The following is a 13,671-nucleotide window of genomic DNA, read 5'->3' on the forward strand; positions in this document are numbered from 1 at the left end:
TGTCTTGATCACGTTGAGGGAGAGGTTGTTATCCTGGCACTACACAGCCAGGTTTCTGACCTCCTCCCTTTAGGCTGTTTCATCGTTGTCGGTGATCAGGCCTACCGCTGTTGTGTCATTGGAAAACTTAATGATGGTGTTGGAATCGTGCCTGGCCATGCAGTCATGGGTGAATAGGGAGTACAGGAGGGGACTGAGCACGCAACCCTAAGGGGCTCCCGTGTTGAGGATCAGCGTGGCAGATGTGTTGTTGCCTACCCTTACCACCTGGGGGCGGCCCATCAGGAAGTCCAGGATCCCAATGCAGAGGGAGGTGTTTAGTCCCAGGGTCCTTAGCTCAGTGATGAGCTTTGAGGGTACTATGGTGAGGAACATTGATTAGTGAGTCAATGAATAGCATTCTCACATAGGTGTTCCTTTTGTCCAGGTGGGAGACGGCAGTGTGGAGTGCGATTGAGATTGTGTCATCTGTGGATCTGTTGGGGTGGTATGCAAATTGGAGTGGGTCTAGGGTTTCCGGGATGATGATGTTGATATGAGCCATGACCAGCCATTCAAAGCACTTCATAGCTATAGACGTGAGTGCAATGGAGCGGTAGTCTTTTAGGCAGGTTACCTTCGCTTTCTTGGGCACAGGGACTATATGCTTCATATGCTTGAAACATGTAGGTATTACAGGAAGCGGTTGAAAATGTCAGTGTAGACACTTGCCAGTTGGTCCGCGCCTGCTCTGAGTACATGTCCTGGTAATCAGTCTGGCCTGGCGGCCTTGTGAATGTTGACCTGTTTAAAGGTCTCACTCACATTGGCTACGGAGAACGTGATCACACAGTCCTCCAAAACAGCTGGTGCTCTCATGCATGCTTCAGTGTTGCTCCCCTCGAAGCGAGCATAAAAGGCATTTAGCCCATCTGGTAGGTTGTGGTTCCTAAGAACCAGAAGGTGGTCTAGAGTAATTTTCCCTCTGGTTGCACATGTGGCATACTGGTAGAAATGAGGTAAAACGGATTTAAGTTTGCCTGCATTAAAGTCTCCAGCAACTAGGAGTGATGCTTCTGGATTAGCATTTCCTTGTTTGCTAATGGACTTATAAAGCTTGTTGAGTGCCGTCTTAGTGCCAGCGGCAGTTTTTGGTGGTAAATAGACGGCTACGAATAATATAGATGAAAACTCGATTGGTAGATAGTGTGGTCTACAGCTTATCATGAGGTACTCTACCTCAGGTGAGCAATACCTCAAGACTACCTTAATATTAGAAATCACACGCCAGCTGTTATTGACAAATAGACACACTCCCCCCCCCTCATCTTACCGGACGTAGCTGTTCTGTCCTCTTGATGCACGGAAAAACCCAGTATATTATCTGTGTCGTCATTCAACCACAACTCAGTGAAACATAATATATTACAGTTTTTAATGTCCGGTTGGTAGGATAGTCTCGAAAGGAGCTCATCCAGTTTATTCTGCAGCGATTGCACATTGGCCAATAGAACGGATGGTAGAGGCGGGTCGCCCACTCGCCGACGAATTCTCACAAGGCACCCCCTGTTTTTACTTGTTTTCTTCATGCAAATTAATTTTATTAATAGTAAAAAATTGAAATGTCACATTTACATAAGTATTCAGACCCTTTACTCCGTACTTTGTTGAAGCACCTTTGGCAGCGATTATAGCCTCGAGTCTTCTTGGGTATGACGCTACAAGCTTGCCACACCTGCATTTGGGGAGTGTCTCCCATTCTTCTCTGCAGATTCTCTCAACCTCTGTCAAGTTGGATGGGGAGAGTCGCTGCACAGCCATTTTCAGGTCTCTCCAGAGATGTTAGATCGAGTTCAAGTCCGGCTTTTGGGGCTGGGCCACTCAAGGATATTCAGAGACTCTTTCAGCAGGCCACTGTGATAACTGAAAAGACAGTTCCAGGAGCCCCTCTTTCAGCAGGCCACTGTGATAACTGAAAAGTGCATCAACTGTGTTGTCACTGCTTCTTTTAGATCTGGATTCAATTTCAACTTGATTATTGACATCTGATATTTGTTATCTTTTTGCTCTTGGTGACTCAGTTTCTGAAGGCCAGGTGGCTGCAGCCAGAATAGTGAGCATCTGTGGTTGTCCACACTAGCCACAGCATCTGTGGCTTTTCTCCACTAGGCTGACAGGTCGACATCAAACCACTTCTGTTTCTCGGTGGCAGATGTGAAATCTTCTGGTGGACTACGTCTGTTTATTGCGTCCTGCACTGAAGCCAAATAAATAAGGTGAAGCTGTGATGATGGAGGCATCGTCTTTTAAAATTCAGATCGTCTCCAACATTTCTTCTGTTCACCATGTTCCTTAATTAGTTTCCCATTTCTCTATTGGACGTTGTCTTGTAGAACTCCCTGTATATAAGGTCAGTCATGTTCAAGTCTGCAACATTAGGCAATAAGCCTTCCACTTTGTCCACGGGCTCAATGGCATTTTTGAATTGCTGCATCTGCATTTTGTTTTGTCAACTGATCACCTGTTAATGTCAACTTCACAAGCTGGGTCTGAGAGGTCTTGCTATCTACATCTATGGAAGAATATGATACATAATGTTCTTTAAGGAGTTTGATTGTCCTCATCATGTCTTTTGACTGTCTTTCATCTTCATCCAGTAGCCCTAAAGGAATTATATATGATTCCTTGCCATTACATCTGAGTATTTGTGAGGTTTGTGCCATTTAACATTAGACTTGTAGTGCTCAAATTGTGGTAACTGTCTCACAACGACACGTCCGAAAAGCTCTTTGAATTAGTTCCTGAGGTATTGTTTGTCTTCAATGTTTGGCAGAAATTGGGATATATGAATTTCAAGGAATGTTGTGGGAGCTGATCTGCACCAAAAGATTCCATTATGAATGTTGTGGGAGGTGATCTGCACCAAAAGGCTCCATTATGAATGTTGTGGGAGGTGATCTGCTCCAAAAGGCTCCATTATGAATGTTGTGGGAGCTGATCTGCTCCAAAAGGTTCCATTATGAATGTTGTGGGAGGTGATCTGCTCCAAAAGGTTCCATTATGAATGTTGTGGGAGGTGATCTGCTCCAAAAGGTTCCATTATGAATGTTGTGGGAGGTGATCTGCACCAAAAGGTTCCATTATGAATGTTGTGGGAGGTGATCTGCTCCAAAAGGTTCCATTATGAATGTTGTGGGAGGTGATCTGCTCCAAAAGGTTCCATTATGAATGTTGTGGTAGGTGATCTGCTCCAAAAGGTTCCATTATGAATGTTGTGGGAGCTGATCTGCACCTAATGGTTCGTCAGAGGGTATAGCGAGATTTCTTATAAGCTTCCGTGTTAGAGTCCCGCTCCTTGAAAGCGGCAGCTCTACTCTTTAGCTCAGTGCAAATGTTGCCTGTGATCCATGGCTTCTGGTTGGGGTATGTACGTACAGTCACGACGTCCTCGATGCACTTATTGATGAAGCCAATGACTGATGTGGTGTACTCCTCAATGCCATCTGATGAATTCCGGAACATGTTCCAGTCTGTGAAATACAGTCCTGTAGCTTAGCATCTGCTTCATCTGACCACTTCCGTATTGATCGAGTCACTGGTGCTTCCTGCTTTAATTTTTGCTTGTAAGCAGGAATCAGGAGGATAGATTTATGGTCAGGTTTGCCAAATGGAGGGTGAGGGAGAGCTTTGTACGCATCTCTGTGTGTGGAGTAAAAGTGGTCTAGAATTGTTTTTCCTATGGTTGCACATTTAACATGCTGATAGAAATTAAGTTTCCCTGTGTTAAAGTCCCCGGCCACTAGGAGGGCCACCTCTGGATGAGCGTTTTCCTGTTTGCTTATGGCGGTATACAGCTCATTGAGTGCGGTTTTAGTGCCAGCATAGTGCCAGTTTGTGGTGGTATGTAGACTGCTACAAAAAATACAGATGAAAACTCTCTAGGTAGATAGTGTGGTCTACAGCTTATCATGAGATACTCTACCTCAGGCGGGCAAAACCTCGAGACTTCCTTAGATATCGTGCACCAGCTGTTGTTTACATATATGCACAGGCCCCCGCCCCGTGTCTTACCAGAGGCTGCTGTTCTACCCTGCTGATAAAGTGTATAACCCACCGCCCCGTGTCTTACCAGAGGCTGCTGTTCTACCCTGCTGATAGAGTGTATAACCCGCCAGCTGTATGTTATTAGTGTCGTCGTTCAGCCACGACTCGGTGAAACATAAGATATTACAGTTTTTAATGTCTCGTTGGTAGGATGTACATTCTTTCAGCTCGTGCCATTTATTTTCCAGTGATTGAACGTTAGCTAGCAGGACGGAAGGCAAAGGCAGATTAGCCATTCGTTGCCTGATCCTCACAAGGCACCCTGATCTTTTTCCACAAAATCTCAGTTTCCTTCTCCAGTGAATCACAGGGATCTGGGCCTGGTTGGGTGTCTGTAGTAGTATATCCCTCCCGTCCGACTCATTGAAGAAGAACTCCTCGTCCAGTTTGAGGTCTGTAATCTCAGTTCTGATGTCCAGAAGCTCTTTTCGGTCATAAGAGACAGTAGCAGAAACATTATGTACAAAACAAGTTACGAACAACGTGAAAAAACAAACAAAATAATAGATTGGTTCAGAGCCAATAAGACGACAGCCCTCCCCTCAGGCGCCAAGAACGAATACTCATACGTTAGACTAAATAATCTGTCCACTCATCCATGTTTGACTAAATGTGAAACTGAGTTGAAAACGAGGAACACAGTCTGTCCATCCATGTTTGACTAAATGTGAAACTGAGTTAAAATGAGGAACGACACGTCGTCTGTCCACGCCACCCTTGAACAGTGGTTAAGAGTTTTCTCACTAACATCTTAACACTCTGAGAACCGGTTCACATGGTAGGTTGGTGTTAACATTATTATGATATTATAGAGAGGCTATAAATATGTGGTCAAATTTATCAAATCGCTGATGTAGTATTTGATGCATCTCATGTCATTTCCACATCTTGGAAAGTGTCTCACACTTAGTAATAATTCCTGCTATGTAACTCTATTCTCTGTGATCTGTACTGTAGTGGCTCTCTGTCATTCTATAGTATAAATCACCTCTATTCTCTGTGATCTGTACTGTAGTGTCTCTCTGTCATTCTATAGTATAAATCACCTCTATTCTCTGTGATCTGTACTGTAGTGGCTCACTGTCATTCTATAGTATAAATCACCTCTATTCTCTGTGATCTGTACTGTAGTGGCTCACTGTCATTCTATAGTATATATCACCTCTATTCTCTGTGATCTGTACTGTAGTGGCTCACTGTCATTCTATAGTATATATCACCTCTATTCTCTGTGATCTGTACTGTAGTGGCTCACTGTCATTCTATAGTATATATCACCTCTATTCTCTGTGATCTGTACTGTAGTGGCTCACTGTCATTCTATAGTATAAATCACCTCTATTCTCTGTGATCTGTAGTGGCTCTCTGTCATTCTATAGTATATATCACCTCTATTCTCTGTGATCTGTAGTGGCTCTCTGTCATTCTATAGTATAAATCACCTCTATTCTCTGTGATCTGTACTGTAGTGACTCTCTGTCATTCTATAGTATATATCACCTCTATTCTCTGTGATCTGTACTGTAGTGGCTCTCTGTCATTCTATAGTATAAATCACCTCTATTCTCTGTGATCTGTACTGTAGTGGCTCTCTGTCATTCTATAGTATAAATCACCTCTATTCTCTGTGATCTGTACTGTAGTGGCTCTCTGTCATTCTATAGTATACATCACCTCTATTCTCTGTGATCTGTACTGTAGTGGCTCTCTGTCATTCTATAGTATACATCACCTCTATTCTCTGTGATCTGTACTGTAGTGACTCTCTGTCATTCTATAGTATATATCACCTCTATTCTCTGTGATCTGTACTGTAGTGGCTCTCTGTCATTCTATAGTATAAATCACCTCTATTCTCTGTGATCTGTACTGTAGTGGCTCACTGTCATTCTATAGTATACATCACCTCTATTCTCTGTGATCTGTAGTGGCTCACTGTCATTCTATAGTATACATCACCTCTATTCTCTGTGATCTGTACTGTAGTGGCTCACTGTCATTCTATAGTATACATCACCTCTATTCTCTGTGATCTGTAGTGGCTCACTGTCATTCTATAGTATACATCACCTCTATTCTCTGTGATCTGTACTGTAGTGGCTCACTGTCATTCTATAGTATATATCACCTCTATTCTCTGTGATCTGTACTGTAGTGGCTCACTGTCATTCTATAGTATACATCAGCGATGAACCTGACTGAGTCCTGGAAGACCATGGTGAATGAGACCAGCTCTGTGAATGACGGCAGCTACACTTATGAAGACTATGGTGATGAACAGTTAATCCTGCTGTGTGACGAGGTCGAAGGCTTAGAGGAGGTCACGGCTGGTTGCTTCCTGGTCATCTTCCTCCTCAGTGTCACAGGTAACTTGGTTGCTTCCTGGTCATCTTCCTCCTCAGTGTCACAGGTAACTTGGTTGCTTCCTGGTCATCTTCCTCCTCAGTGTCACAGGTAACTTGGTTGCTTCCTGGTCATCTTCCTCCTCAGTGTCACAGGTAACTTGGTTGCTTCCTGGTCATCTTCCTCCTCAGTGTCACAGGTAACTTGGTTGCTTCCTGGTCATCTTCCTCCTCAGTGTCACAGGTAACTTGGTTGCTTCCTGGTCATCTTCCTCCTCAGTGTCACAGGTAACTTGGTTGCTTCCTGGTCATCTTCCTCCTCAGTATCACAGGTAACTTGGTTGCTTCCAGGTCATCTTCCTCCTCAGTGTCACAGGTAACCAGTTTGCTCTTCGTCATCAACAGTGTATTCGGTGATGTCTAGGTAACTGTGTTTTCTGTGTTGTCTAATTAACGGTGTGTTCTGTTGTTTTCTAATTAACGGTATGTTCTGCGTTGTCTAGTTAACGGTGTGCTCTGTGTGTCTAGTTAACGGTGTGCTCTGTGTTGTCTAGTTAACCGTATGTTCTGTGTTGTCTAGCTTACCGTATGTTCTGTGTTGTCTAGCTAACCGTATGTTCTGTGTTGTCTAGCTAACCGTATGTTCTGTGTTGTCTAGCTAACCGTATGTTCTGTGTTGTCTAGCTAACCGTATGTTCTGTGTTGTCTAGCTAACCGTATGTTCTGTGTTGTCTAGCTAACCGTATGTTCTGTGTTGTCTAGCTAACCGTATGTTCTGTGTTGTCTAGCTAACCGTATGTTCTGTGTTGTCTAGCTAACCGTATGTTCTGTGTTGTCTAGCTAACCGTTTGTTCTGTGTTGTCTAGCTAACGGTGTGTTAAGTGTTGTCTAGTTAGCGGTCTGTTCCACGTTGTCTAGGTATCGGTGTGTTCCGTGTTGTCCGGGTAATGAACAGTGTCATCTGTATTGTACTGCTTCTTGACACAATGCCCGCTTAAACCGGAAGCCAGCCGCACCAATGTGTCGGAGTAAACACTGTACACCTGGCAACCGTGTCAGTGTGTATTGCGCCCTCGACAGGAATCGCTGGAGAGCGATGGGACAAGAACATCCCTGCCGGCCTAACCCTCCCCTAACCCTGACGACGCTCGGCCAATTGTGCGCCGCCCCATGGGTCTCCCGGTCGAGGCCGGCTGTGACAGACCCTGGATCGAACCCAGGATCTCTAGTGACACAGCTAGCACAGCAATGCAGTACCTTAGACCACTGCGTCACTCTTGAGGCCCCTGTGTTGTCTACTTAATGATATGTTTTGTGTTGTCTAGGTAACGGATTGTTGCTGGTTGCCTTGTGTCGTTATGAGGACCTAAGGAGGGTCACCAACCTGTTCATCCTTAACCTGTTGACCTCTGACCTCCTATTTACCCTGACCCTGCCCTTCTGGGCCGTCTACCATCTCTCCCACTGGATGTTTGGTGACCTGGTGGGTATGACCAACCCTGACCTCTGATCTCTAACCCTAACCTCTGATCTCTAACCCTAACCTCTGATCTCTAACCCTAACCTCTGATCTCTAACCCTAACCTCTGACCCCTAACCCTAACCTCAGACCCCTAACCTCTAACCTCTGACCCCTAACCTCTAACCTCTGATCTCTAACCTCTAACCTCTGACTCATAACCCTAACCTCTGACTCATAACCCTAACCTCTGACCCCTAATCCTAACCTCTTACTCCTAACCCTAACCTCTGATCTCTAACCCTAACCTCTGACCCCTAACTCTAACCTCTGACCCCAGGCCTGTAAGCTGTTGACGGGGGCATACTTCACCGGTCTCTACAGCAGTATGATGCTTCTGACCTATAACCCTAACCTCTGACCCCTAACCCTAACCTCTGACCCCTAACCCTAACCTCTGACCCCAGGCCTGTAAGCTGTTGACGGGGGCATACTTCACCGGTCTCTACAGCAGTATGATGCTGCTCACCTCTAACCCTAACCTCTGACCCCTAACCCTAACCTCTGACCCCAGGCCTGTAAGTTGTTGACGGGGGCATACTTCACCGGTCTCTACAGCAGTATGATGCTGCTCACCTCCATGACGGTGTACCGCTGTGTAATAGTCGTCGCGTCCCGCTGGACCGCTGTTCCTCGGAGACGACTGAGGTACGCATGGGCCACCTGCACGGCATCATGGGTAGTCAGCCTGGCCGCCTCCCTCAGTGATGTCATATACTCCCAGGTACAGGAAGAGGAAAACGGGACAAGAATATTCACCTGTGAGGTCTCACCTGGAACTATGGACGAGGAGGTGGGTTACAGTCCTGTAGAACAAAAGAGAAATGTCCGCTCACTGTTTACTGCTCATAGTAGGGATCTTCTCTCTCTCTCTCTCCCTCTCTCTCTCTCTCGCTCTCTCTTTCTGTCCTCCAGAAGCTGGATATTCATATATAACCTCTCTGTCCACTCACTGTTTACTGCTCCTAGTAGTGATCTTTGTTTAAGCTTTCAGTGATACACGTTTCCACTGACATGATCGTTGTATGTACTTTGTGTTTCAGCAAACAGTGAGCAGACATTCCTGTTTCTAATTGTGCCCAGATCCTTTTCCAATGTTGGATATTTCATATATAACCCCTCTCTCTCTGTCCCCCAGAAGCTGGATATTCATATATAACCTCTCTCTCTCTCTGTCCCCCAACAGCTGGGCTACTACCTGCAGGTGTCCCTGCTCTTCGTCCTCCCTCTAGTCATCATCATCCTCTGCTACAGTGCCATTCTCAGGACAGTCCTGGTAACTGCGACCAGGAGACGGCACCGCACAGTGCTGGTGGTCTTCTGTATCGTGGTTGCGTTCTTCGTCTGCTGGGCGCCGTACAACCTAATCGTCTTCGTCATGTCTGTCTACACACCTGTAGACTGTGGGGTCAAGCAGCGGCTGCATGTTGTGTACGTTGTGTGTCGTATTGTGGCCTACGCCCACTGCTTCCTGAACCCTGCTCTCTACATGCTGTCTCACTCCTTCAGACGACATCTCTGGTCGCTGTTGTGCTGTCTGATGGGGGAGGAGAGGGGAGGGCAGGGGGGAGGAGGGGAGAGGAGTGTGGGACACAGTACGCACCACATCACGACTAGACCAACAGGACCAGCTGTGGTGCTTCAGGGCCCCATAGACAATAACTATACAGCTACATGGACGGAGCTAAGATCGGTGCAGGAATGAACTATGGAACTTTCTCACTGACTTTCTATTGGAAAAGGTTTTTTTCCTGCCCTTTCTAATGGTTAGAAAAGGCCATGTTTAAAGCTTTGGATATGAGGAATGAGGAAGTGAGATTAGCCAAAACAAAAACATTTGAATCCCTGGATATGATTCTGTGATACACAGAATGTGAACGCTGTGTTCAGTCCAGAATGATTCTGTGAATAAGTCTATGCTATCTTCATACAATATGAAGAATATCTATGTTTCATGTAGAATATGTGAAATACTATATTATCAATGGTGGACGTAAACCTGATGCTATGTGTGGTGTGTGGTGGTATGCTAAGTAAATAAAAAGATCTGTGTGCAGAAGTAGCAGATGTGTTTTTTTGCCTTTGGGTTGGGTTAGGTTTAGGGTTAGACTAGACCTGTCTGGATGCTGGCTTGGGTTAGGTTTAGGGTTAGACTAGACCTGTCTGGATGCTGGCTTGGGTTAGGGTTAGACTAGACCTGTCTGGATGCTGGCTCTGGTTAGGTTTAGGGTTAGACTAGACCTGTCTGGAAGTTGGTTTGGGTTAGGTTTAGGGTTAGTCTAGACCTGTCTGGATGCTGGTTTGGGTTAGGTTTAGGGTTAGGCTAGACCTGTCTGGATGCTGGTTTGGGTTAGGTTTAGGGTTAGGCTGGACCTGTCTAGATTCTGGCTTGGGTTAGGTTTAGGGTTAGACTAGACCTGTCTGGATGCTGGCTTGGGTTAGGTTTAGGGTTAGACTAGACCTGTCTGGATGCTGGCTTGGGTTAGGTTTAGGGTTAGGGTTAGACTAGACCTGTCTGGATGCTGGCTTGGGTTAGGTTTAGGGTTAGACTAGACCTGTCTGGATGCTGGCTTGGGTTAGGTTTAGGGTTAGACTGGACCTGTCTGGATGCTGGCTTGGGTTAGGTTAGGGTTAGGCTGGACCTGTCTGGATGCTGGCTTGGGTTAGGTTTAGGGTTAGGCTGGACCTGTCTGGATGCTGGCTTGGGTTAGGGTTAGGATTAGACTAGACCAGTCTGGATACTTGATTGGGTTAGGTTTAGGGTTAGACTAGACCTGTCTGGATGCTGGCTTGGGTTAGGTTTAGGGTTAGACTAGACCTGTCTGGATTCTGGCTTGGGTTAGGTTTAGGGTTAGACTGGACCTGTCTGGATTCTGGCTTGTGTTAGGTTTAGGGTTAGACTTGACCTGTCTGGATACTGGCTTGGGTTAGGTTTAGGGTTAGACTAGACCTGTCTGGATGCTGAATTGGGTTAGGTTTAGGGTTAGACTAGACCTGTCTGGATGCTGGCTTGGGTGAGGTTTAGGGTTAGACTGGACCTGTCTGGATGCTGCCTTGGGTTAGGGTTAGACTAGACCTGTCTGGATGCTGGCTTGGGTTAGGTTTAAGGTTAGACTAGACCTGTCTGGATGCTGGCTTTGGTTAGAGTTAGGGTTAGACTAGACATGTCTAGATTGTGGCTTGGGTTAGGGTTAGGGTTAGACTGGACCTGTCTAGATGCTGGCTTGGGTTAAGTTTAGGGTTAGGGTTAGACTAGACATGTCTAGATTCTGGCTTGGGTTAGAGTTAGGGTTAGACTAGACCTGTCTGGATGCTGGCTTGGGTTAAGTTTAGGGTTAGACTAGACCTGTCTGGATGCTGAATTGGGTTAGGTTTAGGGTTAGACTAGACCTGTCTGGATGCTGGCTTGGGTGAGGTTTAGGGTTAGACTGGACCTGTCTGGATGCTGGCTTGGGTTAGGGTTAGACTAGACCTGTCTGGATGCTGGCTTGGGTTAGGTTTAGGGTTAGGGTTAGACTAGACCTGTCTGGATGCTGGCTTGGGTTAGGTTTAGGGTTAGACTAGACCTGTCTGGATGCTGGCTTGGGTTAGGTTTAGGGTTAGACTGGATCTGTCTGGATGCTGGCTTGGGTTAGGTTAGGGTTAGACTGGACCTGTCTGGATGCTGGCTTGGGTTAGGTTTAGGGTTAGATTGGACCTGTCTGGATGCTGGCTTGGGTTAGGGTTAGGATTAGACTAGACCAGTCTGGATACTTGATTGGGTTAGGTTTAGGGTTAGACTAGACCTGTCTGGATGCTGGCTTGGGTTAGGTTTAGGGTTAGACTAGACCTGTCTGGATTCTGGCTTGGGTTAGGTTTAGGGTTAGACTGGACCTGTCTGGATTCTGGCTTGTGTTAGGTTTAGGGTTAGACTTGACCTGTCTGGATACTGGCTTGGGTTAGGTTTAGGGTTAGACTAGACCTGTCTGGATGCTGAATTGGGTTAGGTTTAGGGTTAGACTAGACCTGTCTGGATGCTGGCTTGGGTGAGGTTTAGGGTTAGACTGGACCTGTCTGGATGCTGGCTTGGGTTAGGGTTAGACTAGACCTGTCTGGATGCTGGCTTGGGTTAGGTTTAAGGTTAGACTAGACCTGTCTGGATGCTGGCTTTGGTTAGAGTTAGGGTTAGACTAGACATGTCTAGATTGTGGCTTGGGTTAGGGTTAGGGTTAGACTGGACCTGTCTAGATGCTGGCTTGGGTTAAGTTTAGGGTTAGGGTTAGACTAGACATGTCTAGATTCTGGCTTGGGTTAGAGTTAGGGTTAGACTAGACCTGTCTGGATGCTGGCTTGGGTTAGGTTTAGGGTTAGACTAGACCTGTCTGGATGCTGAATTGGGTTAGGTTTAGGGTTAGACTAGACCTGTCTGGATGCTGGCTTGGGTGAGGTTTAGGGTTAGACTGGACCTGTCTGGATGCTGGCTTGGGTTAGGGTTAGACTAGACCTGTCTGGATGCTGGCTCTGGTTAGGTTTAGGGTTAGACTAGACCTGTCTGGAAGTTGGTTTGGGTTAGGTTTAGGGTTAGTCTAGACCTGTCTGGATGCTGGTTTGGGTTAGGTTTAGGGTTAGGCTAGACCTGTCTGGATGCTGGTTTGGGTTAGGTTTAAGGTTAGGCTGGACCTGTCTAGATTCTGGCTTGGGTTAGGTTTAGGGTTAGACTAGACCTGTCTGGATGCTGGCTTGGGTTAGGTTTAGGGTTAGACTAGACCTGTCTGGATGCTGGCTTGGGTTAGGTTTAGGGTTAGACTAGACCTGTCTGGATGCTGGCTTGGGTTAGGTTTAGGGTTAGACTAGACCTGTCTGGATGCTGGCTTGGGTTAGGTTTAGGGTTAGACTGGACCTGTCTGGATGCTGGCTTGGGTTAGGTTAGGGTTAGGCTGGACCTGTCTGGATGCTGGCTTGGGTTAGGTTTAGGGTTAGGCTGGACCTGTCTGGATGCTGGCTTGGGTTAGGGTTAGGATTAGACTAGACCAGTCTGGATACTTGATTGGGTTAGGTTTAGGGTTAGACTAGACCTGTCTGGATGCTGGCTTGGGTTAGGTTTAGGGTTAGACTAGACCTGTCTGGATTCTGGCTTGGGTTAGGTTTAGGGTTAGACTGGACCTGTCTGGATTCTGGCTTGTGTTAGGTTTAGGGTTAGACTTGACCTGTCTGGATACTGGCTTGGGTTAGGTTTAGGGTTAGACTAGACCTGTCTGGATGCTGAATTGGGTTAGGTTTAGGGTTAGACTAGACCTGTCTGGATGCTGGCTTGGGTGAGGTTTAGGTTTAGACTGGACCTGTCTGGATCCTGGCTTGGGTTAGGGTTAGACTAGACCTGTCTGGATGCTGGCTTGGGTTAGGTTTAAGGTTAGACTAGACCTGTCTGGATGCTGGCTCTGGTTAGAGTTAGGGTTAGACTAGACATGTCTAGATTGTGGCTTGGGTTAGGGTTAGGGTTAGACTGGACCTGTCTAGATTCTGGCTTGGGTTAAGTTTAGGGTTAGGGTTAGACTAGACATGTCTAGATTCTGGCTTGGGTTAGAGTTAGGGTTAGACTAGACCTGTCTGGATGCTGGCTTGGGCTAAGTTTAGGGTTAGACTAGACCTGTCTGGATGCTGAATTGGGTTAGGTTTAGGGTTAGACTAGACCTGTCTGGATGCTGGCTTGGGTGAGGTTTAGGGTTAGACTGGACCTGTCTGGATGCT

At 46.4% G+C, this 13,671-nt stretch overlaps 1 protein-coding gene across 1 annotated transcript; it reads left to right on the forward strand.

Moving 5' to 3' along the window:
* Positions 1-6,247: 6,247 nt before the first annotated feature.
* xcr1b.2 (chemokine (C motif) receptor 1b, duplicate 2) lies at positions 6,248-9,504 on the forward strand (the record flags this gene model as incomplete). The annotated part of the gene is made up of 4 exons (XM_038983613.1): positions 6,248-6,449; positions 7,751-7,908; positions 8,459-8,737; positions 9,131-9,504. Coding segments are annotated over exons 1-4 (989 nt in total), but the record flags the coding sequence as incomplete, so codon positions are not given.
* Positions 9,505-13,671: the final 4,167 nt, after the last annotated feature.

This window comes from Salvelinus namaycush, unplaced genomic scaffold (genome assembly GCF_016432855.1).
Source record: "Salvelinus namaycush isolate Seneca unplaced genomic scaffold, SaNama_1.0 Scaffold1777, whole genome shotgun sequence".
Lineage (NCBI taxonomy): Eukaryota > Metazoa > Chordata > Actinopteri > Salmoniformes > Salmonidae > Salvelinus > Salvelinus namaycush.